At 41.8% G+C, this 27,955-nt stretch overlaps 1 protein-coding gene across 18 annotated transcripts in view; it reads left to right on the top strand.

Moving 5' to 3' along the window:
• The window catches only part of PTPRF (protein tyrosine phosphatase receptor type F), a 3,404,399-nt gene that overhangs the window by 2,536,710 nt on the left and 839,734 nt on the right, over positions 1-27,955 (top strand). For all 18 annotated transcript variants that reach the window (XM_044085436.1, XM_044085429.1, XM_044085440.1 and 15 more), the window contains 2 exons: positions 12,382-12,479; positions 27,572-27,825. In XM_044085436.1, coding sequence (XP_043941371.1) covers positions 12,382-12,479; positions 27,572-27,825 — 352 coding nt within the window. The remainder of the gene's footprint in view (positions 1-12,381; positions 12,480-27,571; positions 27,826-27,955) is intronic.

Genomic DNA, 27,955 nt, shown 5'->3' with positions numbered 1-27,955 from the left:
TCTTAACAGGAGCTTTAGCCCAAGCAGATTTAAGAACCATCTCTTTATCAAAAGATGATAGAAATCTAACTATAACTGATCTAGGATAGTTTTTGTTAGAGTTAGTATTAGCTATAGATCTATGTGCTCTTTCGATACCAAAAGAGAATGCTTCTGGTAAGTCTAGAGTTTTAGGGAGCCATGTTGTTAAAAAAGAAGTAATATTGTTACCTTCAATATTTTCTGGCAGTCCAAAAATCCTAATGTTATTGCGCCTAGATCTATTTTCCAGGTCATCCAGCTTTGTTTGTAAATGTGTATTTTGTTTCAGCAGAAACTCAATGTTGATTTCCTCTTCTTGTATTCTATTTTCCATGTCATTCACAGCTTCTTCTATGCCTGTCATCTGGATCTTCTGTTGTTGCAGGTCTATATGTAACAAGTCTATTTGTTTTGTAGTTTTTCTATGAAGGTGTCTATTTTAGTATCCATTTTATCCATCTTAGCAGTAAGTTGCTGGATTATAATTATCAGAGACTGAAGTTCTTTCTTGATGCTGGAGTCTTGAGAATTTGTCTTACTGGAACTCATTTCAGACTGATAAACTGACAGGAAAATTTCCAAAGTGATTTCTGACAGGAATATTGTTAAGACTTCCTTTCTTTTTTAGATATAGTTCAAGAACTATATAAAACAAACATATTTAGAAAGAAAATTACTTCAAAAATTAATTTTTTAAGTAATTAATTCCTGTCAGTGTAATGAAATTGGTGGAGCTGAAGAAATCTGCTGCTATCCTGTGTTCATCCTTGGCCACGCCCCCAATCTCTCAAATTCCTGAAGTGATTTCTAAACATAAAAGTCCATACCCAATGTGGAGTCTCAATTTTCTGACTGTGAGGTGTTTACATTTTTCTTTTGAGACCTCCCCTTGTGCATTCAACAGGCATCTGTCTGTTCTGCTAATCATCAGTTTCGTTAGATGGAATTCTGAACTTCAAAAACTGGGTACAAAGGGCTTTGGTTTATTTTTCATCAGGATCTGTTGTTCCTTCAAATTATTTATTTGTTTATTTTTATTTCCAGTTTGATGACTGGGGAGGTCTACTGGGCTCAGGGAGCCCGTTTTCAGTGGAGGCCCGGGGAGAAAAGCGCCGCATTACATAGTTTAGTTACATACATATACAATCATAGTAAAGAAGGCACAATTACAATTTCATTCCATGCTAGAGAACAGGAATAAATTCTTTGGTTACATAGTACCTAAATATTTAGGATGGCAGTGGTAACTTAATTGAGAGGGAGAATAAAGACTTAGAAGGAAAAGAGAGAAAAAAAAAGGAAAAAAAGGTGGATGTTATTTACAATATGTACATTTATGCTAGGTTAACTTGTACTCGGAGTTAATCAGGAGTTTAAGGGGTGGATAGATTATTAGGCTATGTGGGGAGAGTGCAGTTGCATTTCCTGTTAGAGGAAAGGTAGAAATGTAGCTGAGTTTTAAAAGTTTTCACAAGTCCTTGGAGAAGAAGGAAGAGAATTCCTTTTTTTAGCTAAGGAAAAGGATAGAAGAAGCTGACCAGCAGGACGACTGGCTTTGCGGACAGTGATTAGGTTTTGGTGAGTAGATCTTAGAGTTCTCTTGAGTGGTGTAAGGTTGAAGGATGTTGGTTAATGCTGGGCATATTTAGTAGGTTGAAAAATTAGTCTGTGGGCTGTAGTAATTTGGAAATAGTCTAGATGGTTGGAGAGTTTAAGCCAATTTAACAAATGAAGGGCAGTACAATGATGGGAGGAGAATTTGGCTTTAGTTGCAAATTTAAAAATCTTAACAGACTTCCAATTTGGAGGAGAGAAGAGAGGCAGATAAGTTTGTTAGTAGAGGAACGCCATACATTAGTGAGTGAAGTAGATAGGTAGTGGCTTGAGTTTGTCTGGTGGAAGGAAAGAGAAAGTGGATGTTTCTGTATAGCATACCAAATTTTATATGGGTTTTATTAATGTTTTGCTGGATGTGAGTGTCGAATTTTAGGTGTTCATCATTAGTAACCCCAAGTAGTTTAGCAAAGAGAACAATCTCTATAGTAGAGTTATTTTGGCTAATAATTTGGAATGAGTTTTTATCAAGAGGGGGGAAGCTTTTGAGGGAGAGAATAATAGTATTTTGGATTTATTGGCATTTAGCGAGAGGTGGTTTTGGAGCATCCAGTTTTCAGTGGTGGAGAAAGCAGTTTGGGTCACTCTTTGAAGCTCTGAGAGGTTAGAGGCACAGTAGACTAAAGTTGAATCGTCTGCATATTGTACAATTTTGGTGTTGGGTATGGCTTTGTGGAAATCATTAATTAAGATGTTGAATAGCATTGGACCGAGTATGGATCCCTGGGGTACTCCAGTGAGGGTAGGAAGGAAGGTTGAGGTGACTTTTCCCCCATTAATCCTTATTTTTGTTCTTGAAGGCCGGTGCCCTAAAACCTTAATGATTTCACTGATCATACTCTCTCCAGGTATTTGGATGTTTTAATTTTTATTTTTTTTAATGTTAAGGCACACTTTGACTTCTGTCCAGTACAATAAAAGAGCACTTCACAAGAGAGGGAAACTCTTTTTAAGTTTAGTGAAGTGTTTATGGTATGCATTTCTGTCATGGGTCTTGAGCATTAATGTATATGTTCCTAAAGTACTATATTGTGGACCATTTTGCTACAGTTTAGCAACATTTGGTGTGTTATTGCACGTGTGTGTTTGGGGGGGGGGGCATGTTTTTCTTTCTTTTCATGTTTTTGTGTTTGATCAATATGGGATTATTTCACACTAAGACTCACTTGGGATTTCTCTTGAAATGTAAGTATAATATACATTATATATAATATTTTTTGTTGTGTAAACCCACTAGACGCAAGTGTCCCTTTTTGTGTGCGACATGGAAGCCTTGTCTACTTGAATAACTTGCTCGAGTTGCATGTAGATGAGTGGACATGGACGGAGTCAAACATTGTACTACTGACTACAGGAGGCATCTTATTAATAGCTCAGGGCCTTAATCCTTTGTATCAAATAAGATTGTGCTTAGTGAACAGTGGTCTGGACTTCTGACCCTTTTCAGCCATGACTCAAGCCCATAGGGGCAAAAAGTTAGGCCAAAATACAAATACTGAATTGACAGTGATATAAACAAAATATGTATAAATAGGTAATGCAAATTGTGCAGTATGAACAGAGATTTGCACAATGTGGATAGAAAATGCAGTAGATATAAAAGTGTTATTCAACAGGAGCAAGGATTTGCTTAGGTGATCTTACGCAAAACGTGAAATGATTCTGACACATAAAATACTTTGGCTTTGTAACCATTGTCATGGAAACATGTACAAGAAGATTTACTAGAGGTCTTCTTTCAATTTTTTTTTTGTATGTAATCAAAGTCTGTTTTCTTATATGCAAGTGAGTGAGTCCATACTTGGCCCTGGTTTAGAAAGTACCCTAATTTCTAGGCATTTGTTTCAGGAGATCACTTTCCCAATTGCTCCAGACAGAGACAGATCGTGGTCAAATGGGGCCATAGGCAGGGTAATAGATTGGGGGCCCCCAAAGCAGCCTCTCCTGCAGCAACCCTTTACCCCCCTCCCCAGCCATTCCAATGTTTCATTACTTGGCTTCTTCCCCCCCATTTACCATAAACACTGTTCAGACCCGTCAGTGTGCATACTGTTTTCTTATTTACTTCTACAAGGATTACAGATATTGAAATAGCACAAACTCAGTGGTGCAGAGGTTAGCATTGCCACCTCACAGCAAAAGGTTCTCCGGTTCGATCCTCGGCTGGGGTGCTTCTGTGTGGAGTTTGCATGTCCTCCCTGTGGTCGCGTGGGTTTCCTCCGGGTGCTCCGGTTTCCTCCCACATCCCAAAGACATGCTGTAGGTGGATTGGACACTCTAAATTCGCCCTAGGTGTGAGTGCATGCATGTATGTGCCTTCTGTGGAAGGTTGGGCTCCAGGCTGGCAACTCGACACTGTAAAACTCCACCTCTAATCATGAGCGGGCAGGTGATCTGCTGTGGCGACCCCTAACTGGGAAAAGCTGAAAGAACAAGAAGACTGTTGATAGCCATTTGCTAAACAAGCAGTGCAGTCTCAGAATGAAAATAGACAGCATGAGCAGTAAATGTCTCTGCCCTTGACACTCGCATTCATTGAAATGGCATGAAAACCAACATTCAAAGAAAATGCATCTGACCAGCGAAGATTGTTTACCTTTGGGCTGTTTTCAAACCATAGGCTCTTTACACGTTTTTAGGGCCATGCATACTTGTCTGTGTTCTTTGATTCACCACCTTCTTTGTATTAAATTGTATTCCTTGTATAATACACCACTTGTTAGAATGTGTTTTAAATTTGTAGTTTTTGTTTCATTGCTTATTGGAAGAATGTTCAAATGTATGAACCAGTAATGACAAAATCACCCATTTCAAAGGATTTCAACCATAAAAGGCCACTTAAACTTCTGTCATTACAGTACACCAGTATCAGTCAATAAGCACAGTCTTTGCAAAGTAAAATTCATCTGAATAATTCTGTATTAGAGTTTTGTAACTAATGGGAGATTGCTACTGCCAAGCAAATTTATATTTCAGTGCTTCATCTACAGATTCAGTGTCTGCTCCCTTGAAGAATTAATTGCGTATGTTACATTAAACAGTAATAAGATGGTACAAACTGAGAACAAGTTCATAGTTAATAGGCATCTCATACAAAGGAGGACACACTCAAGAGTGCAGAACCCCTATCCCCCTTTAAAATGCATCAAATAATCAGCAATTGAAAGGCCACTGCAGTATCGGCTATCCATATACATGGTGAGGTAGTAGAATCCACAGCCTTCTGCATCAAAGGCAGTTATTCTACTAACACTGTTTTCAAATTCTATAGCACAAACAGTGGCTGCCAATTGCTTAAAAAAAAAAAAAAAAAAAAACTTAGCTGCACATTGAAAACATACTTGGCATGAGCAGGACTAAACCTCTTTTCCCTTGAAACTCACAATTCCATGAAAATACATTAGACACTCAGCTTTTCCTGGTTAGGGGTCGCCACAACGGAACTCCGATCCGCTCATGATTGGCAGTGGATTTTTACGGTGCCAAGTTGCCAGCCCAAGCCCAACCTTCAACGAAGGCGCACCCATTCACGCTCACACCTACCTGCATGTCTTTAACATCAATCGAACGCGGGGAGGACATGCAGACTCCACACAGCGGGCGCTCTAGCCGAGAATCGAACGGGAGAACCTCTTGCTGTGAGACAATAACGCTAACCGCTGCACCACCTCGGCTGCAAACTTATAATTCCTTTAAAATGTACCGAAACTCCTAATTTCCTGAAAATGTACTGAAACTCAAACTCACAATTCCATCAGCAGTTTGGTAGCTAGTGTAGAGGATTCAGGCTTTTGTCTTCTGTAACCAATTTGCAGGTCAAGCCTGATCAAGGTAATTGACTGTCATGCCCCCCCCCCCACACACACACACACACACACACACACACACACACACATACACACAAACACACACACACCAACTAGGGCATTACATACCATACTTCTATACTTCTCAACCTTTTAACACGAGATCTGGACAAAGCCTAAAATAATGGGGATACAGTGGCCCAAAAATAGGTATAGATTTTAAATATTGCTCTTTTTAACATAGAACGTTGCCAGAATAGCAGGATTTGTGTTGGCATGCATTTTCTGAAGGAAATTAAGTCTGAAACTCAAATGTATTACATTATTTTGTTTCAGTCCTCAGTGATTTGCCAGAAAAACACAAATTTTATGATGAATATGCCAAAAGTATTGGGCAAAAATCTGAACATTCTACAAAAACCTGGACAGTTGAGAGGTATGCATACCTTTCAACTTCTTAGCGCAAGAAATCTGGACAAAGCCTAAAATAGTGGTGATATTATGGCTCAAAATAAGAACAGATTTTAAATATTGCTCTTTTTAACTTGGAAAGTTACTAGAATAACAGGATTTGTGTTACCATGCATTTTCTGAAGGATATGAAGTCTGAAACTCGTGTGTCATTCTTTCCTGACTTCAGTCCTCCTGTGAGTTGCTAGAAAACCACAAATCCTGTGAGAAACAGACCAGAACTATGAGGCTAAATCTGGACAGTTCAGGGGAATGTTACACACACACACCGACCTTCTCTCTGCTCTCACACTGCAACACACATAGTCACACACCAGCTTTCTTACATAGCAATACACACACAAAAACAACACTACCTCTACTATACAGCAATGCACACATGCGCTCGCACACACACACACACACACACACACACACACACACACACACACACACACACACACACACACACACACACACACTATCATGCAAACAGAACAGCTAGTTTAAATTACATACACACACTTTCTTACATATACAGAAACAAACGGAACCACTAGTTTAAATTAGATATACACACACATGCACACACTTACCTTCTCTATAAATGGAACAGGTAGTTTAAATTCCACACACAACTGTGGAATGTGTTTATATCCACTTTGGTGTGTGTGTGTGTATGTGTGTAAAACACAGATGGTTCTCCTTAAGGGAGAAGATGCTGCCACTGCAGTATCAAGCAGCATGTGTGTATTATTTATTATGTTGAAGCCTCCTGGCCAGAGGTGTGCCCCCCCCCCCCCCAGCCACTGGGTCAAAGACGACTGTCTATGTTGCCTAGTGCTAGATCCGGCTCTGGGCCGAGATCACTGTCTGGTTAAGTCATTTGCTCAGTGGTCACAGAGTAGGCAAAGTGAGGCTGGGAAAGTCAAATCCTGGACCACAGGAAACAGCTCATTAAACATTTCATAGCCTTAATTGTTAGTGTTAGTTTTCAGCCTTCTTATATCCAAAAGTTTATACAGATAACTTCTGAAGTAGGCTTCCCTTTTACCTAGCTTTTTTTCTCCCTTTAGGCAAAACTGTACTTTGACAGTTCATAGTTATTTTTTTTTAATTTCAGAAAGATCTAATGGCTTGAGTGGATGAAAGATCTGAAGATGGTGAGTGAGCATCCACTTTAGTCATAGGTGTATCTCGTAATGGGTTAAAGAAGGGTTGTAAAACTGTGTTGTAATCTGAAGTAGTGTCTAGCAGCCAAATGTGGAAAGAGGAGGTGATCCAACTATCAATATGCCCAGGAGTTAAGGCAGTTGTCTTTTGTCAAAACCTCTAGTTCTGGAATGGAGATTTTTGCCAAGAATGCTACGTTAATTATTTTAATACCATCCTGTACTCTGTAGTAAAATATTTAAAGCATCTAAGACAGATTGCTAATGATTCAGAGAGACTAGCAGTGTTGGCACTTGAAAGAGCTGGCAGGGGAAGGATGTGCCACAAGAAAGACAAAATACCCTGAGAAAGGGGGGCTGTTTGTACACATGATCAGGGAGAGAACACTTGGACTTCTGAGCCGCTGTGACAGTTTGCATAAAACAAGTGTACTGGAGAATGCATCTGCATGGGGACGGTGTAGCAGCCTGGTGGTTATGCAGGTTACATACTCACTTGCCTAGGGATGTGGTTGGGCTATTACAATATTGTTGTCATTACTGTAATGTCTTAAAGGGTACAAGCAACTCTCATGGCTTTTTGAGTGATGGCCCCTTTGAATAGCTCTTGCCACTGTACTGTTCTGGGTATGGCCCTAGCATGACAGAACAAAGTGTCTAAGTGTGATTGAAGTAGGCTTCACAGTCATTAGGCACATGGGCAGAAAGGACCAAGAAACAATGTATGGGATTTTAATATTTGTCCAGAACTAAATCAGTCTGCACTACGTTTATAGACTCTGGTAAGACCAGTACAGTGATAAATTGTTACCAGGGATGTCTGTAATAGATGCAGTATGCAGGTGCATGTTGTGCAGGGAGTTGGGAAGACCCTGTTTTGAAATATTGTTTAGGTGGTTACTAGGTTGTCTGTCCAAGAGCCATTTTAAGCCTAGCCAGGCTTACTCCATATTTACCATAATATTGCTGACGTGTCATTACCCCAAAGAATTTTACAAGATGTGATGTAGGCTTTTTTTAAAGTATCACTTAAGACATAGGCCCACATACATTAATAAAAAAAACATATTAACATTTTTCCATTCGCATTATATAGCACGTGTTTTCTTTCTTTGTGACAATTGTCTTTCAGTCCAGCATTACTTAAATCACTCGGCTCCTGCCTTCCCTTAAACCTCACTCCTCCAACTGAACATTATTTTAACCAGTATTGTTCCCACAAATTCAATTTATTTTTGTCATTTTTTCTGATTTTCTTTTAGAAAGCTCCCTCTCCAGTTTTTTTATCTTGTTTACAATATTCAATACTAACAATCGCTTTTTTTTGGCAGTGAACAGAATTAAACCTAATAAAGCCTTACTGTGTTTACACAATTCAGAGCCTGAGTCTCAGCTCAGAAGAGTCATTTATTTAGTTACAGACATTTGCACCCTCAGTATTTCTTGAGTACTCTGTAGGGATTTTTTTTGTTTAAATTTGCAAGCTCATTACATTCCCAAAAAACATGTTCCCAGTAACTTTTCTTCCCCATCACACCTCCAACATTTGCTGTCTACCTGTAGAAAAATTCTTTGAAGTCTGCTTGTGGTATAAAAATACCCGTGCAGACACTTCCAAATAAAAATCCTAAATATTCTGGAATTTGTTGCATACTTGGAAGCCATACATGCTTCCTTCCATTGTGTCCTTATCAATTGTTTTCCAGTCTTTCATCCCAATCTTATCTAACCTCTCTTATTTATTCTTATGGTTATCACACAATATTTTATATGCCCCACTAATTATCCCTTGTTTAACAGCAGCTTCTGTTATAGATTCAACTAAAATCTGTACCAGAGCAGGTCTTTCACTTAAGGAGAGACTGGGATTTTGGATGCAGGCCTTTAAGGAGAATATCAATAGTCATACAGAATATTATATTTATAAAGTAGCAGAAAGTATCCTAAGAACTAAGCCAACATGGGAATGGAGAAAGATTCTGCCGATAGGGATAACTGGAATTTATTGGAGAAAACTGGCAAAGGAACCCAGGTATTGGGAGCGAATAACTAGAGAGGGAAAGATGATAGTATGGGAAGAAACCAATAATTTATTTGGACTGCAGGTTAGAGATTGCCTTCCCTGTCAAGGATTGATGTCCGAGTATAGGCAAAGAGAAAGAAATGGGGGGGGGGGTCCTAAACGAAAGAGCAGTACTGGTAGGGTTTTTTGTAGAATCTAGAACAGAAGCTGTCATTAAAAAAGGAATAATTATTAGAACATATAAAATATTGCATGATAACTATAAGAATCAATCGGAGGAGTATAGAAAGGATTCAGAGGAGAGACTGGATAAGCAATTCACAAAGAAACAATGGGAGGATATATGTGTGTCTCCCAAATGTGTATCACTTAGTTTCACAATGTTATTCTGCCTGTAATGAGTGTCATAAGTAATGGCTTTAATGTTAAATATGATTATAATTGGAGCTTTTCTTCCCTGGGCTCTGCTGAAAATGGACCTATATCCAGTCAGACTCTCCTGGTTAACAAATGTAAAATAAATAAAACATAAAAAATCTAGACGATTTAGAATTTTTGCTTGGAAATGTTTACACGGATATTTTTATACCCAAAGTAGACTGCCGTGAATTTTTCCTCAGGTAGACAGCAAATGTTGGAGGTGTGATGGGGTAGAAAGAGGTAATTGGGAACATATTTTCTGGGAGTGCGGTGAGTTGGCACACTTTAAGGATTCCCTGTGGGATGTGTTGTCAGAAATGCTCGGTGGGGCAGATTGGTGTGACAAGGGAGATGATTTTTCCTGAGCTATGATATAGAATCAGAATTGCCTAGGCATGATAAGACCTGACTGTGTCTAATAATGGTGGCTGCCAAAATTTTAATTACTAGAAAATGGAAATCAAAATCTAAACCAACTATACTAGAAGTAATGAATATAGTAACAGAGATAAAACAACTGGAAATGAGATCTTTAGAAAAGAGTAGGTGCAAACTACATAGGAAAAATGGGAATTTTGGGAAAAAAACATATAGGGGAGGAATGAGGCTTAAAAGAAGGCAGGACTTGTGTAATGTTTGACTGAAAATTATTGGTTAGATCATAAGTGATGTATAATGTTTGCAAGTGGGAATGTGTCAGTATGGTTTGTGATGTAAAATGCATGCAACTAGGATTGTGTCGGTGTAGTTTTTCATTTATATACATGTATGATTACCTATGTTGTAAGTGATGGTTTAATAAAGATGTTTCTTGTTTAAATAAAAAGGGCAGGAGTTGAATAATCTATGTAATGTTGCTTAGGTTATATGATATATAGCAGTATATGTGAAGTATAATGTTTGTAAACATGAACTTAATACAGTTTGATTACTTTTATACAAATTCAAATTTGCCTATGTTCCAAGAGATCCTTCAATAAAAGTGTTATATAGATAGATAAAGAGCAGGTCTTTCACTTAGGACTCTCCTATCCCCTTGCCTTTACTCTGATATCAGTCCCTGAAAGGGAAGCCCGTCTCTAGCCTGCAGTGCAGACTTCTTATTGACCTCATCCTATGCCTTCTCCAGTTATTTGCTTCTAATACCTTGGTTCCTTTGCCAGTTTTCTCCAATAACTTCCCGCCTCATCTTGCCTACTTTGTGTACCCCTACTCGCAGTCATCCTTGTTGGCAAACTCTCCATTCTGCATTCCCAGGCTTTGTTCCTAGAGTCCTTTCTGCAACTTTATAAATATGTATTCAGTAAAGCAGTTATTATTGTCCTTCAGGATCTGCATCCAAAGTCCTATCCCTGTCCTTATTTTTTTGAACTTCACTCCTCTTTCATCATCACCTTTTTCCACTTTGAACCTTTGGTTTGTGCTACTTCTATGAGCCTTAGCTATGTAATTCTACAATATCCCTTCAAGTCAGGTAATCCTAAACCACCTTGTTCTGTTGAAAGGATCAATGAGTTACAATGTAGGTTTGTACATATTAAGCATTCACAGGCTGTCCCTGTCCGTTAGGGAAATGGGTACCAAACCAGGGGTAAATTTGTGATTTCTCATTCATTAGTCCACGTTATGTTTAAGTATGGTTAGAGATGAGCTTTGCTTCATATTGATGGGAAGCCGGATACCTGTCTCTTCAACATATCCTGTTTATGTCACAGACACTTTTCAGTTCAGGAGGTTATACTGGCAAAGGCGAGTAAGCTGGTTGAGAAGCATGGGTTACCAAGATGATAAAGGGAGTGAAGGGCATGTAGTATGAGGAAATACCTGAAACACTTAAATGTATATGTTGATGAAGAGAAAGGAAATGAGGATATAATATAGATTCCACATGCCTTAAAGGGCTGGTGGTAGCATTACAACTGAAGAAGTGTGGATTGAAGTGGCAAGGGGTTTGATCATAGTTGGACTGAAGGGGTTCAGGTTTATTTTCACAGCTAAGAAGATACCCACTGGAGAGTAGTGTGGCTGTGCAGTCATTGTTGAGAGGGATAGTTTAACTTCTAAGAGAGATTCAGATATTCCCAGGACAGATTAAAAGTGGGTATTTAAAATTCATGGCAGACTTTTAGTCTGAAGTCCTTTTTTTTCTGTACTACACTGAGGTAAGTACGTTTAAGAAACATCTACCAATCTGAGGGACAAGCCACACATCTGCAGAAATGTAATGTGTATTGCAGTTCACTTTAAATGAACACAGAAGGAAACAAAAACGTTTGAGACAGTGCAGTTTTGATCTCTGAGCAGGTTTTTGCAGACTTTTGCAAGTTCTAAAGCACCTGAAAGTATTTCAGAAAATGGGCTTTCTTCCCTTATCCAAAAATAGTAGTGTCATCCTAATTCCTGGCATGCTTGTTTGTCATTCACTGCACCAGAGGATATGTTTGGGACGGAGTAGGTTAGGATAAATTAAATGTACTAAACCGCTCTCAGTAGGAATAAAATTGGATGTACAGTACTTTAGATGTATGACATCCACTTGTGTGTGTTTTGTATAATTCATTAAAACTTGTCTGTTTTAATGTCCGTTTGTCAGATGACCCAAATGTCTTTAGGGATTCAGATGGAGTTTGCCTTCATCTACTTTTGTCCTGTTGACAGGTTTAAATTAATAAATAAAGAGCTTGCTCCTGCCCAGGGATTCTATCCTTTTGCAGAGCATACAGACACATGGTTGTAAATGTCTCTGTGCTGTCTGACAAATCAAGAGAGGTGGCTGTGGGTCAAGTTGAGAGATGAAACCGACTGCATTTCTTTTTGAGGAGAAGAACAGATGAGTCTTCATGTTTTTGATTTGTCTTGTTTATTTCTTTTTTAGTGTTTGCCAAGAATTTCCGTGTGAGTGCAGTAATGAAAACGTCAGTGTTGCTGAATTGGGAAGTACCTGATTCCTATAAATCCTCAGTGCCTTTCAAGGTGAGTTGTTACTGTGATGAAATCTTGGACACAGAGCTCTGAATACATTCTAATATTTTAGTAGAATCATGAATTACTAAAACAGACTATGGCAGTTTTTTCAGAGTGCAGTGATTTCATTGTCACTGAAAATGCCATGGTTACCACTTGCATTATACTGACTCTGGCTTAATTTCATTAGCTGGCTCACATTCAAACCTTTATTGTGAAAATCTAATAATTGAAACTCTTTCTGGAAAAGTCTTAATGAAATGAATGCACCAAATTTCTTTGCCTGATGCACTTAGTAACAGTCTCGATTTACTAATATTCATGACATCCTTTTGAAGTCAGATTTCCTTGTGACAGCACAGTTTATTAATTCCTTATGCTAAGTTGTAGTATGTATTTTTTTCCTATTTGCAAGTTCTTTCTCTTTGTCCTTGTCTCTCTCATAGCTTTTCTTTTTGTGTTATTTTAGCCTTGTTCACGCAATTTTCCCATTGTTGCTTGGATATGATGCTGCTGCTTTTAGGTCTGGCAGAAAGCTTGCTGTTACTGGTTACATGGAGAGAAGGGGCAAAAAGTTTGGACAGACATCAACAATGATTTTTTTTAAGTAGTGGTAAGCAAGATCACACAGGCAATATGGTCCATAGTGGTGATGAAAATGCAGACTTAATAGGGTTTAACTCATTAGAAGGAGACTGTGGTTGTTATAGATCAGTTGAATTGCAAAACGACAGTGATGTGCCACAGGGATCAGTGCTAGGACCTCTCCTCTTTAGGATACTAATGTCTGGTACCTCCTCAGTGATGGAATGCAGAATTAGGCTGTGTGCTATTGCCACTGAGAACTTCAGATGTTTATAGGGTGAACAAATAAAATGCAGCTAGGGTTGTTTGAATTCCATGGCAAACATGCAAGATGTTCATCGTGTTACCCTGCTGCAGTCATCACACTTGTGTTATCCTGTCGTCAGGTGGTCCCGCAGTAGGCCGGATTTCCAAAGTCTTGGTCCGACATCGGTTGCTGTCGCCTCATCCCTGACGTCAGTGCGCCAGGGGTACATATATTGCAACAGACGCCATTTTCTCCAGTCTTTCTTGCCGCGCGGTGCCCGAAGCAGAAGCAGTTCGCAAGTGCCGGTCGGCCAACTCCTGAGATTTTCGAATTCGAATTTCAGACCGAAGTCTTCTATAAAGCTAAGTACCCCGTTGGGGAAACTTTTCTTGCCTCAGACCGATGTCAGAAAAAGTTAACAATTGTATTTCTTGTGGGAAGCAAATACCTCATAAGGATTTTCATTCTTATTGCATACCTTGCCTAGGCCCTGATCACGACGTCACTTCTTGTCGTTTTTGTGCTAGATTTAATAAATGTACTATTAAAAGACGATTTGATTTCGCACAACACTTTTTTGGTAGAAAATTTAACTATAACATGCCGTCGGAGCTACCGACTACCGGCGTGCACAAAAAGCGCAGGGACAAGGACCGACAGCCCAGGCCTAAGCCTGATTCCGAGGCCTCGGTTGATCCAGTCTCCGGTTATCAGTGAGGCTCCGACGCAGCCTCTGACTACTGCAGTTCTGGAACCCGAGACCGCTACAGATATTTTGACGGAATGTACTAGGCCGACGCAGCCTTTTACTTCAGGCCCTTCTGACGATTTACCTTTCAAGGACGTCAGTACTTCTGAAACACCATCGGTTTCTGAAGGCGTTTTCAGACCGACGCTTACAGTCAAAACGTTTTCCAAGTCGAAGACTCCTTCTAAATCGAAAAAGGCTTCACTTCAGTCTCCTGTTCAAGGCCCTATGCCTAAGAAACAGATGCTCAAAATGGCTGAAGATTTGATTTCTCTTATCAGGAGTTCACAGCCTCCTCCTGACAAAAGGCCTAGACAAGAGGAAGATTCTGCTTCCTCTGAACAACTGTCTATTTCTTCGGATTCCTCTGAGGATCAAGACTATTCCTTCTCTCCTTATGAAGATTCTGATGTTGAGGGCTCTATTCCCTCAGCTTCCCCTCCAGAAGATTACTGTTTTGGGGAAACTTTACACACTATGAGGGAACATTTTCACTGGGAAGGTCAGGATTACTCTGATTCCAAGAAAAGGCTCAGAGAGTTTCTTTTACTCCCCCAACACAGACCTCTAGTCATCCCTCCTGTTTTGGACATTGTGGATGATGTCTACTTAGAATCCAGTTTCAACCCTGACTCTCTACCTCCTGCCCCGGCCAAGCCTAACAAATACTACAGAGTACCTGATTCCCACAAATTCCTTTACAAAAACCCAGTAGCTGACCCAGAGACTGTCTCCCAGGGTCCCAAGGGGGCTAAGGCTTCCATGGCTAAAAATCCAGTACCTTCTGAAAGGGATTCAAGAGCACTAGACAGATGGGGGAAAAAGGTTTACACCTCAGCCACTTCAGCTATGAGAGCACTAAACTGTCAATTTCATATGCTTTAGTATCAGCAATTTCTGATCTCTCAGTTAAAACAAAAGATAACCACCCTACCTCAACAATCTGAAATGAAAGAAGTACAGGATTTGTTGCACGCTACCAAGCAGGTGGGCAAACATACCTTACAATGTGGGTTTGATTCTTTAGAGGCCTCCTGCAGAGCAGCTGTCACTGAATCAGTTATACGTAGGCATGCCTGGTTAAAGGAACAAAGTCTGCCTGATCATGTTAAAGCAAAACTACTAGATGATCCCTTACAGCAGGATGTTCTTTTTGGTGTTAAAGCAGAAGAAGTTTTAAAGAAAATGGAAGATGAGACGAAATCAATGCAGACAGTTAAATATTTCCTACAAGTACAACCCCCTTGCTTCAACAGAAACTGGCCAACAAAAAATTGGTCCTTTCCAGCCACTGACAGGCCTCAGAGGGGTAAATACAGGCGCCCAAGGGGCAGAGGACAACCACAAGCTCAGTATAAGCCTCGCCAATGGGGCACTCCAACCCAGAAGGGAGGAGAAGACAGGTCTCAACCCACCAGAAGGCTAACTCAATGACTTGCACCTCAGCTGGCCTATGCTACAGCTTCTCAAGGGAGGGCCATATCCAAGCAAACCATTTCTAAATGGATAGGCCATTGCATACAATTCTGCTATACCCATCATGGGAAACCAGTTAGATCCCACTCTTCCAGGGCAACAGCTACCTCTACAGCCTTTCTCAAGGGGGTTCCTACCAAGGAAATTTTAGAAGCTGCAACTTGGAGTTCTGTACACACCTTTACCAAACACTATCACTTGCCTCTTTATTCTAAGTCCAGGGAAGGCTTCGCCACTGCAGTTCTGCAGGACCTCATTGCCTCCACTAACCCCCTATGATGCCTCCACCCTACCTTAGCTTTGGGACTCAACCCAAGTGTAATGACTGCAGCAGGGTAACACGATGAACATAGTACAGTTTTGTACCTGCCATAAATGTAGATGTTCGAGTGTTCACCCTGCTGCAGTCCAGGTTACCCTCCCTCCAACCCCTCTGATCTACTGGCTAAATCTTTGCTATGCCTTTCTGATGTATTTGCTTATAGCTGAAGGAATTTTGTGTTTGTACAGTGTAAACACCTTTTGGTACTAATTTGGATCACCTTTTTGGGGGCACCTGACATCTGGGGCAAGAAAAAACTGAATAAAATGGTGTCTGTTGCAATATATGTACCCCTGGCGCACTGACGTCAGGGATGAGGTGACAGCAACCGACATCGGACCAAGGCTTTGGAAATCCGGCCGACTGCGGGACCGCCTGACGACAGGATAACCCAAGTGTGAAGACTGCAGCAGGGTGAACACTCGAACATCTACATTTATGGTAGGTACAAAACTGTACTTTATTTGGGGTGATATTCATGAGAACAGAGGAAGAGCAGAATTGGAGGCTAATACTATACACCCCCCCCACCCCCACCCCTGGAAGAATCGTTCAGAGCAAAAGTGCAAAGACCAAAGCTAGCAGAAATTAGTGCATACTCTAGTACTAGACACTGCAGCCGTCATTTAATTTTATACCAGTTAAGTTTGAATACTGTATATATTTCTGACAGTGGTAAAAGAGAAGAGGGGATGGTGCTGACAACAGAGTATAAAGGATAGATAGCTACCAGAATGGTGAGATAGTAGGAAGCCCTGAATTGCAGGGAAATATGAATGCAACACTGTTTCACAGAACAGGCTTGTAAGGTGCTGGACTGGAATCTTCTGCTAGAGTGAATTGTCAAAAGATTGTTTCAAGGATGCCTGCGAAAGACAGAGAGGGGTTAGACAGGATAGTTGGACAGGTAGCCATTTGAGGCTTAATTGCACCAGGCAGATGATTACTGTTGAGCAAAGGTCTTCTGCCAGCATTCTTTTCTATATAGCTGTAGTCATGAGAATGTAGTATGCATTTTGCTCCTAGGTAGATGTTCTTCGTGTTTCACTGTTGCAGTCATCACATTAGGGTTATCCCTGCCAAGGTAGCCCTCAGTCGGCCCGAATATCAGAGGTTTAGTATTTTTGCATCGGTTGCCGTTGCTCCAGGAATGACGTCAGGTCGTCAGTAGTATAAAATAACTGTGTTGTTCTGTAGTAACTTTCGGTGTAGCTTTAGCTATGTTAGTCTTAGCTAATTTTACAAAGAGATCTCCTGAAGGACCTAGGAGATACTCTGCAAGGTTCATTAGCTGCGGGGGTGATTGAGAAGGTCTCCTCCCAGCTGTCCACCTTGAAGTCCATTGTCAACTCCTCCATGAGGCTCATATCCTACACAGCAGATGGAGCGAGCAGGGCAGCGGGGTCTGGAGTTTCCCTTAGGTGACACTCCTGGATGTACTTGTGCAACTTTGCAAAGCCCTTTAAATCTACCTTTCCTAATGCCTCTTTTGATGGTTCCTCACTCTTTGGACTCAAAGTAAAAGACACTTTAACCCGGTGCGAGCAGGAAGGGAAAAACTCTCTCTGCCATTGGACTATGTTTTTCTGCACCTTCAAGACCGTATCCTAAAGGCCAAACGTGAGGAAAGATGTGGTTCAAGAGATCCCAGGGATTTTTCCAGGATGCACTGGGTGATGCCTTCCCCAGGGCCAGAGGGGGAGGTAATAAAGGTAGATGCCGCCCCAGAGACAGAGTGGGCCTGCAAAACCAGGACGACCGTGATTCCTTTCACAGACGCCCTTATCAGCGCTCCTGAAAGGAGGCCCGATTGCTATACTCTGGAGGCAGTTGGGGGACGTTTATCAATGTACCCAGAAGCCTGGCAAAATATCACAAATGACAAATGGGTACTAAATATAATATCCAGAGGATACTCCATCCCTTTTTCCAACACTGTTCCACAGACCAAAGCAACCCCAGATGTTCCACCCAATCTAAGGGAACAAGCAACTATAGAGATTCAAAAGTTGCTCCAGAAAAGAGTCATCCATGAAGTCCTCGCAGACCAAATAAGATTCGGAACTTACTCAAGATTCTTTTTGGTATCAAAAAGAACAGGGGATTAGAGGGCCCATATTAGACCTAAGCAAGTTAAATGAATCTGTCAAGAAGTCCAAGTTCCAAATGGTGACACTGCAGTCTATACTTCCCTTTTTAGGGAAAGACGATTGGATGTGTTCAATAGACCTTCAAGATGCTTACTACCACATAAAAATGGACAGGACATCAAGAAGGTACTCGCTTCCGGCTGGGAGACAGCCATTACCAGTTTAGAATTCTGCCCTTTGGTCTCACTACAGCCCACAGAGTGTTTACCAAATGTATGGCAGTAGGCACGGCTCACCTGAGATGTCTAGGATTCTGTGTGTTTCCCTAACTAGACGACTGGCTCCTATCTGCCACCACCAAGCATCTACTCCTACAAGCCAGGGACCTAACTTTGGACATCTGCAGTCAGCTGGGCAGTACAGTAAACTTTCAAAAATCTGCCTTGTTGCCCTGTCAACATATTACATTCATAGGCGCATATCTAAACACTACATCTATGGTAGCACGTCTTCCAAAAGAAAGAGTTATAGCGCTCAGACAGCAGATACTTCACCTCCTTCCCAAGTCCAAAGTGAAAGCAAAGATCATCCTAAGATTACTAGGAACAATGGCCTCCATGATTACACTGGTCCCTCTTGCCAGAATGCACACAAGGATTCTTCATTGGCTATTATTCTCCCAATGATCACTTCAAGATCTTCTGAAGCCTCATCTGATCAGAATAACAGAATCTTGCAAGAACGACTTAAGATGGTGGATACACTCCATTCATGTGACAATAGGCGCAGACCCTTTGTTCCACATCAACCAATAGCTACAGTGACCACAGAGGCTTCTCAGATAAGGTGGGGGGGGCATTATCTGGGAAGAACAGCCAAGGTACATGGCAAGAACATGAAGCTCACTTGCATATAAATGTTCTAGAGATGAGAGCAGTGCTGCTTGCATTGCAAGCACTTCGACTCTCACTCTCTAGGGACTATTGCGATACAGTCAGACAATATGTCTGTGGTTTGGTACATAAACAAGCAGGGGGGAACCAGATCTTAACCCCTTTGTCACGAAGCCCTAAGCATGTGGCAATGGGCAGTTTCTTCCCAGAGCTTTCTAACTGCAATGCACATTCCAGGGAAGTCCAACGTGATAGCGGACAAGGTGAGCAGAGCAATCCTAATGCCTCATGAGTGGTCTCTCAATCACAATGTGGCGGAAATGATTTTCCAAACATGGGGACAGCCTTGCTGCGATCTCTTGCCACTCCATGAATGCCAAGTGCAGCAAGTACTTTACCCTTTTCCCCCCTCCGGGGGAGACACTGATAGATGCTCTTGCTCACGATTGGCCCTCAGGACTTCTATATGGCTTTCCACCATTTCCTCTCATGCCCAGAGTAATTCAGAAAGTACAATGCTTGGGAAGCAGGATAATTCTCATTACTCCTTACTGACCTCGCCAAGTTTGGTTCCCCTTCCTTTGGCCTCATCTTCAGGAGAAGCCTTGGATTCTGGACCCAGTGCCAGATCTACTGACTCGTATGTCAGGGGAGCTTCGTCCTTCTCTCCACACCCTAAAACTGACATCTTGGCTACTCCATTTCCCAATTTAGTCAGGCTTCACAATTTCACTCCTACAGTTAGACATATCTTAATGTTCTCGCACAAAGGTTCCACTAGGTAGCTGTATTCTAGTAAATGGAAGAGGTTTTCCCTTTGGGCTCAAGACAGGAACATCGATCCTTTTTCTGCACCTTTCCATTCTGTTTTGGAATTTTTGACGGAATTGTTTCAACAAGGCTGAGCTGCAGCAACCATCAGGGTTCAACTTGCTGCAATTTCATATTTTCACATTGGTGATTCTACTTCCAACTTAATGTCACATAGGTTGTGTAGAGCCTTCTTAAAAGGTGCTTCCTTATTAAGACCTCCCTTTAAGGAATCCCTTTCTCCTTGGGATGTAAATTTTGTTTTATCTCATCTCACGTTACCTCCCTTTGAGCCCTCTTCATCTTCTGGCCTCAAGTTCCTTTCCTGGAAAACCTTGTTTCTGGTGGCTATAACTTCTGCTAGAAGGGTGTCAGAATTGCAAGCTCTTTCTATTAAACCACCATATTTGATTTTTCATAAGGATAGGGTATCCTTGCGTACAAACCCATCCTTTCTACCTAAAGTCCATTCTCCAAACAACATAAACCAATCTATAGAACTTCCAGTGTTCTTTCCTAATCATAGTAACAAGGCAGAGTACAAATTACATCAACTGGACGTGCATAGACAACTCAAGATTCTATTTGCATAGGACCAAAGACTTCAGAAAATCTGACCAATTATTTGCATCCTTCTCTGATGCAAAAAAAGATTTTCAGTCTCAAAAACTACTCTTTCCAATTGGCTTTCAAATTGTATTACATTCATCTATAACTCTAATCACAAAGATTTACCTTTCAAAGTGAAGGCTCATTCCACTAGAGCAATGGCTACGTCTTCTGCTTTTCAAGCCAGAATTCCCATGGATAATATTTGCGCAGCAGCTACTTGGACTACTCCACATACTTTTATCACTCATTACAAATTGGATTTGACCTCCAGGGACAGGGCATCCTTTGGTTCCACGGTGTTTAAAGGTGTACTTCCGTGAGCCACCCAGGGAAAAGGTGCTAGGGACGCTGTCGCATCATTGTAAGAATGAAGGTGAGATAGGACAACATAACATAAAGAAGTTATGTACTCACTATAACGTTCCAGGTTTGTTGTCCCTCTCGCCATTCATTCTTACGAAAACCTCCCTCCTTCCCCCTGCCAACGTCTCCTTGTGGACCTGGTAGATTTTTTACTACTTTCAGGAGATGCCTTCAAGAATGCAACTGCAGTCATAACATATGGGTTGTCCTGCCTCAGGCAGCCCTCGGTCGGCCGGATTCCAAAGTCTGGGTCTGACGTCGGCTGATGTCGCATTTCTCTCTGACGTCAGAGCGGCTGGAGTATATAAGCATCAGCCGACGCCATCTTCTCCAGTCTTTCTTGCCGCGCGGTGCCCGAAGCAGAAGCAGCTCGCAAGTGCCGGTCGGTCAGCTCCTGTATTCTTTGAAACCGAAGTCATCAAAAAAGCTAAGTACCCCATTGGGGACCTTTTCTTGCCTCAGCCGATGTCAGAAATTACTGAAAAAGTAAATAATTGTTTGTCTTGTGGTAAACAAATACCTCATAAGGATTTCCACTCTTACTGCCTCCCTTGCCTTGGCCCAGACCACGACGTCTCGGCCTGTGCCGCCTGTGCTCACTTCAATAAGCGCACTCTCAGGCGCCGGGCAGAGTTCGCTGAAGACTTTTTCGGCGAAAAATTTGATTATACAATGCCGTCGGAACAACCGACAACGCAGACTCCTAAGAAACGAAAAGACCGGGACCGACATCCATCATCTTCCACCGACACCACGCCAAAACTAACCGCGAGTGCCCCGGTTCCCTCTGAGGCGGTTATTCCACCGCTCCGAACCGAAGACACCGCATTACCGATACCGGAGGCCACTCCGCCAGTTATTGATTTTCCTCCGGATACTGAAACCGAGGAAATGCCCGAGACCATTGCTGTTGATAAGGTCACTCCTGCACGTGGAGCGGCTAGGCCTCCCATGTCCATGTCTATGTCTATCAAGGCCTACACACGTGCTAAGGCAGCCAGCAAGTCCAAGCATCTTACTGCTAAAACCTTACCTCAGCCTACTCCTGAAACTCAAATCATGTCTATGGCCGCAGATTTAATTTCCCTGATCAGAAGTTCCCAGGCCCATCCTGAGAGAGGATCCCAGCCTCCTCCTGATAAGAGGCCCAGGGTTGAACCCTCTGACCCTCTTCCTTCAGATAAAGATTCTGAGGACTCTGTTCACTCTGAAAGCCAGGAAGAGCCCTTCCAGACCTATGAGGATTCAGATGCAGAGGACTCCATTCCCTCGGCCTCTCCTCCTGAGGATATTTCTTTTGGGGAAGTTCTGCATTCCATGAGGGAGCATTTTAAGTGGCAAGGCCAGGAATATTCAGATTCCAGAAAGCTCCTTCGAACCTTCCTTAAAAAGCCCCAACACAGACCCTTAGCTATACCTCCTGTGCTTGATGTTTTGGATGATTTATACTCTGACTCCAGTGTTACCCCTGATACTCTTCCTCCTGCTCCTGTCAAGCCTGACAGATACTATAGGGTCCCAGAAACCCATTCTCATTTCTTTAGGGCCCATGCTGTTGATTTAGAAACAATTTCCCAGGGGCCTAAAGGGGTTTCAGCTACCACCTCCAAAAACCCTTCCGACAGGGAAGCAAGGTCCTTAGAGAGATGGGGGAAGAAGGTTTACACCTCCACTACTTTATCTATGAGAGCTCTCAATTGTCTCTTTCACATGTTTCAATATCAGGATTTCCTGTTAGATGATTTACAGAAAAGATTGGCCTCTCCTGAACCTTTAGATAGGAAGTCTTTGCAGGAGGCTGTGCATAACTCTCAGCAGGTTAGCAATCACTTTCTACAGTGTGGATATGATGCATTGGAGGCTTCATGTAGGGCAGCTATGACAGGGGCGGTCATTCGTAGACATGCATGGTTAAAAGAACAACCTTTACCAGATCATGTTAAGGCAAAACTTCTTGACGCACCCTTGGAAAAGAACAAGCTTTTGGTGCTAATGCTAAAGATGTGTTAAAGTCCATTGAGGAAAAAGCCAAGTCAGTTCAGACAGTCAAAGATTTCCTCCAGGTTCAGCCGCCCAGATTCAGCAGGAACTGGCCTTCTAAAAACTGGTCCTTTCCTAATCCTGAAAGATTTCAAAGGGGCAAAAACAGGCGTTCCCGAGGAAGAGGGCAATACAGAGGATCCTACAGGGGACGACAATGGCAACCAGCAAACCAAAGAAGTGACACAGGGGTTTCTCCTGCCCCGCAGGGACAATCTCAATGACTTTCCTCTAGTTCCGCTGACCAAGGAGAAAACAGAAGCTCCTTTGGGCGGAAAGTTATCTTTGTTTTCAAAAAATTGGCACAAACTGACAAAAGACAAATGGATTTTGGACATTATAGACAACGGTTACAGGTTCCATTTTCATACCTTGCCAAGAAAACAAGGCGTGCCAAACCTTCCACAAAATCAGAGGGCAGAGGCTATCAAGCAAATTTCTCTGCTTGCTCAGATCAAAGCAATAGAAAAAGTTCCACAACAAGAACAAGGTCAGGGGTTTTATTCAAGACTGTTCCTTGTTCCAAGAAAAGAAACTCAATGGAGACCAATACTGGACTTGTCCGCTTTAAACACTTTTCTCATAGTACCAAAGTTCAAAATGCTGACTCTACAGCAACTTCCTCCCATGCTGGGCAAGGGGTCTTGGCTGATTACTCTGGACCTCAAGGAGGCATACCTGCATGTCCCTATCAGACACAGCTGCAGAAGATACCTCAGATTTCTTGCAGCGCCAGAGCATTATCAATTCTCATCATTGCCATTTGGCTTATCTACTGTGCCCAGAGTATTCACGAAATGCCTGACATCAGTAATTGCTCATTGCAGGCTCCAGGGGATTCAAATCTACCCGTACCTGGACGATTGCCTCATACAAGCGGACAACAAACTAACCATGACAAAAAACTTGAATTATGTCATACACTTGCTACAGGCTCTGGGATACACAGTCAACTTTCAAAAGTCAAGACTTCAGCCATCCCAGCAAATAACCTTCTTAGGAGCCAAACTAGACACAGCCTCTCAAATGGCTTACCTGACAGAAGACAAGCAAAAGAAGTTAACTCATTACTTCAAAACTTTAGCAAAGCTCACCCAGATGACTGCAAGGAGTTTCCTACAGGCCCTGGGTTACATGGCATCCTGCATTCCCCTGGTTCCACTAGAAAGACTACACATGAGAAAGCTTCAGTGGTACTTAAAAAGCTTATGGTCTCAACACAGCAACAACCTAGAAGCAACTATTCCACTTATTCCATGTCTTCAAAAGGAATTTCTATGGTGGGCCACAGTAAGCCAGTCAAACACAGGTATGTCGTTCAAAAAACCTCAGATAACACAGACCATGACCACAGACGCCTCAGACCTTGGATGGGGGGCGCACATGGAGGGCAGATGTATTCAAGGGCAATGGTCTCCAAAGGAAACACATCTGCATATCAACCAAAAAGAAATGCTAGCAGTAATGCATGCCATCGAGGCCTTTGGACAACAACTTCAACAAGGCCACCTACTAATACGGACAGACAACACCACTGTGATGTGGTACATAAACAAGCAGGGGGGCACTCATTCTTACCCCCTTTGCAGACTGACAATGAATCTTTGGGAAAAATCACTGGGTCTAAACATACAGTTACAATCCCAGTTTGTTCCAGGCAAAGACAATGTTCTGGCGGACAGTCTAAGCAGGAATTTCCTAGACCCCCACGAATGGAGGCTACATCCACCCATCTTTATACGACTCACCTCGACATGGGGCAGGCCGGACGTAGACCTATTTGCCTCCCACCTCAATCATCACTTACAAAAGTTCTGCTCAAGGACATATCATCCACAAGCATGGAAAATAGATGCCCTCTCATTCAACTGGAGCTCCCTAATAATTTATGCATTTCCACCTCTGCCACTGATGACCACAGTGTTATTAAAGATCAAAGCAGAGCAGCCGAAGGGGATCCTAATAGCTCCAGACTGGCCAAGACAACACTGGTACCCACTACTACGGAGCATATGTCACAACAAAACGTGGGCCCTTCCACAATGGCCCCAACTTTTGACTCAACACAACTTCAGGACAGTTCATCCCAACATCCAGACGCTACAGCTAACAGCTTGGGAAATCCCATAAATAACCCCAATTTACCTCTCTCCAAGGAAGTTCAGCGGATACTAACAGAAGCCCGCAGACCATCCACCAGAAAGGCTTACTCAGCCAAATGGAAGAGATTCAGCATTTGGAATACCAACAAGGGTCATGATGCATCACTTTTGGGCATTCCACTCATTCTGGAATACTTGGCAGATATGCTACATAACGGACTCTCATACTCTTCCATAAAAATACATGCTTCAGCTATCTCAGCTAGATACAACACTGATCCACCTGTGTTTTCACATCCTTCGTTAAGGCAATTTCTTAGAGGAATCAAGAATATAAAGCCCCCAAGAAAGGCGCCAGTACCAGCTTGGGACCTCAATTTTGTCCTAGAAAAATTGACTCTACCTCCCTTCGAGCCAGCAGCTTCTGTGGATTTACAATTTCTTTCCTGGAAGACAGCTTTCCTGCTGGCCATTACCTCAGCAAGAAGGGTTTCGGAATTACAGGCCTTAATGGCAATACCACCGTTCATAACTTTTCACAGAGACAGGGTCTCCCTACGAACCAACCCTACCATTCTGCCAAAAGTGGTATCTAGGGTTTCTTTAAATCAAGCAATTCACCTGCCTACTTTCTTTCCCAATCCTGAGAACAAAGGGGAAAGACTGTTACATACCTTGGACATACACAGACAACTTCGCTACTACCTAGACAGAACCAAGACCAGTAGGAAGTCTGATCAGCTTTTTGTAGCTTACGCGCCTGGAGTACAAGGAAAAGCAATTTCCAAACAGACAATTTCAAAATGGATTGGACATTGCATCAGATTCTGTTATTCCTTCCATGGAAAGAGTGTGCCAGCCAATGTCAGACCACACTCCACCAGAGCTACAGCCACCTCTACAGCATTTTTAAGAGGGGTGCCTACAAAAGACATTCTAGAAGCTGCTACATGGAGCTCCGTGCATACATTTTCCAAACACTACAACCTCCCTTTATATTCCAGATCCAGAGCAGGCTTTGCGTGCGCAGTCCTGCAGGGATTGATAGCTACACCATCCTTTTCTTAGAGCATACCACCTCCCCAGCTAAGCTATGGTATTCAACCCATATGTTATGACTGCAGTTGCATTCTTGAAGGACATAGTACAGTTTTGTACCTACCATAAATGTAGATGTCCGATAGATATGCAACTGCAGTCGGGTTTTCCCTCCCTCCTTCCCCTCTATGCCTTGGGTCCACTCCTCTCCCTGTTATCCTTAGCTGGGGATATCTGTTATGGTGTATCTGTTTATTGCTTATTTATTGTCTGGAAACATATTATTGTCTTCCAATTTGATTACAGCCTTCCTTGGAGGGCACCTGGCATCTGGGGCAAGAAACACTGAAGAAGATGGCGTCGGCTGATGCTTATATACTCCAGCCGCTCTGACGTCGGAGAGAAATGCGACATCAGCCGACGTCGGACCCAGACTTTGGAATCCAGCCGACCGAGGGCTGCCTAAGGCAGGACAACCCATATGTTATGACTGCAGTTGCATATCTATCGGACATCTACATTTATGGTAGGTACAAAACTGTACTTTCTTTGTCTCCGCTTGTTTCTCCTTCCAGTACATATAGTATGGACTTGGATATATGTTTATATGTATATGTTTGTAGATATGTATATAGTGTACATATCGTTCAATATTAGCAGCAAACAAGATCTAGGGAATTGCACCACTGCATTGTGGGATACCTTCTTGCCACGAGCCAGGTTTGAGACTTTCAGCTAAGTATTCGGCCGGGCCAGAGCTGAGGATTGGCTCTAAACCCAACATTGTAAAAATGAATGATGAGATGGATAACAAACATGGAACGTTACGGTGAGTACATAACTTCTTTTTTCCTACCCTTTTCATGTTCACTCAAAACTTAACCTAGGTTTAGGGTGAAAGTATTTCCTAAATTTCCTCTAGTAGTTGTATACAGCAGTTATTTTGTATCTGAAACCCCTTAATGTTATATGAAACAACAGAATCAAATAAAATTTTACAAGAGCAAACTTATTTTTGCACTGGTTGTTGGTATAGTTTGTTTTGCATTATATTATTTTCTATAATGTCCCACTTCAGACAGTTGAAAAGGTGGAAACCTTATCTGGCATAAATTTGGAACAGAACCACTCCTTGTCTAACTGTGGTAAGGACTTGCTGTAAATCATTTAATTTAGAGGTTATATTAGCTATCATTCATTGTCTAGGTAAGAGACTGTTTGACCATTTTCATTTGCAGCACAGGAAATGCAGTACTAATAATTGCAAACAGATGTGTAGTATACTTTACAGTTTTTTGACACAGTCACTTTCAGATAAATGGACTGTTGAAATACATTTTATTTTGAAAAAAAAAATATGAAGCAGTGGTTACAGTACTGGTTATAGTATTGCTGATTAAAGGAAGTTGTGATTATTTGAACAAAAATGCATAAAGCTATGACCGTAGGGCAGAAACAATAATGTGGATCAAAAAATACATGAAGATAAAAGAAAAGAAATTAACTAATGAGGTTAGGTTTTACAGGGCATGAAAGGATCAATGTGAGTAAGGGTGTAACCTAACAGAGTGATGGTGTAGTGTTGGGTGTAGGAGGTGCATGTGGTTGAGAAAATAATGGGGGGAGGGGGTGAAGTGTAGTGATAGAAGTTAATTCCATATGATATTGATGTAGTAGGGAGATAGGCTAAAATAGAAAGCACATGTATTTGTTTGTCTTTAAGTTTAGTGTTTGTCAAGCAATCTGACATCATTCATTCATTGTTTTCTCTCTAGATCTTGTACAATGGTCAGAGTGTTGAAGTAGAAGGACAGTCTAAGAGGAAGCTGATTACTAATCTACAGCCGGATACAGATTACTCCTTTGTGCTGATGAATCGTGGCAGCAGTGCAGGAGGACTACAACACCTGGTCAACATACGCACTGCTCCCAATGTGTTGCAGGCTAAGCCAGCCTTCTCAAGCAAATTCATTGAGAATGGATTGTTCACACTTAACTTGCCCAGGATCCAGAATGATGAACCTGTAAAGTAAGTAAGCTTCGGAGGCACCTGTTGCAGAAAGCAGTTGTTTGTTAGGATCAGTTGCAGAATGTTTGAAAGGCTGGTAGCCAAAATATTTCTCTTATGCATGTCATTGCATGTAGGCTGCTGTTGTATA

Source organism: Protopterus annectens, chromosome 10.part0, assembly GCF_019279795.1.
Source record: "Protopterus annectens isolate FY-2018-M chromosome 10.part0, PAN1.0, whole genome shotgun sequence".
Taxonomy (NCBI): domain Eukaryota; kingdom Metazoa; phylum Chordata; order Ceratodontiformes; family Protopteridae; genus Protopterus; species Protopterus annectens.
The sequence above is the reverse complement of the archived record's forward strand: the minus strand, read 5'-3'. Positions and strand labels throughout refer to the sequence as shown.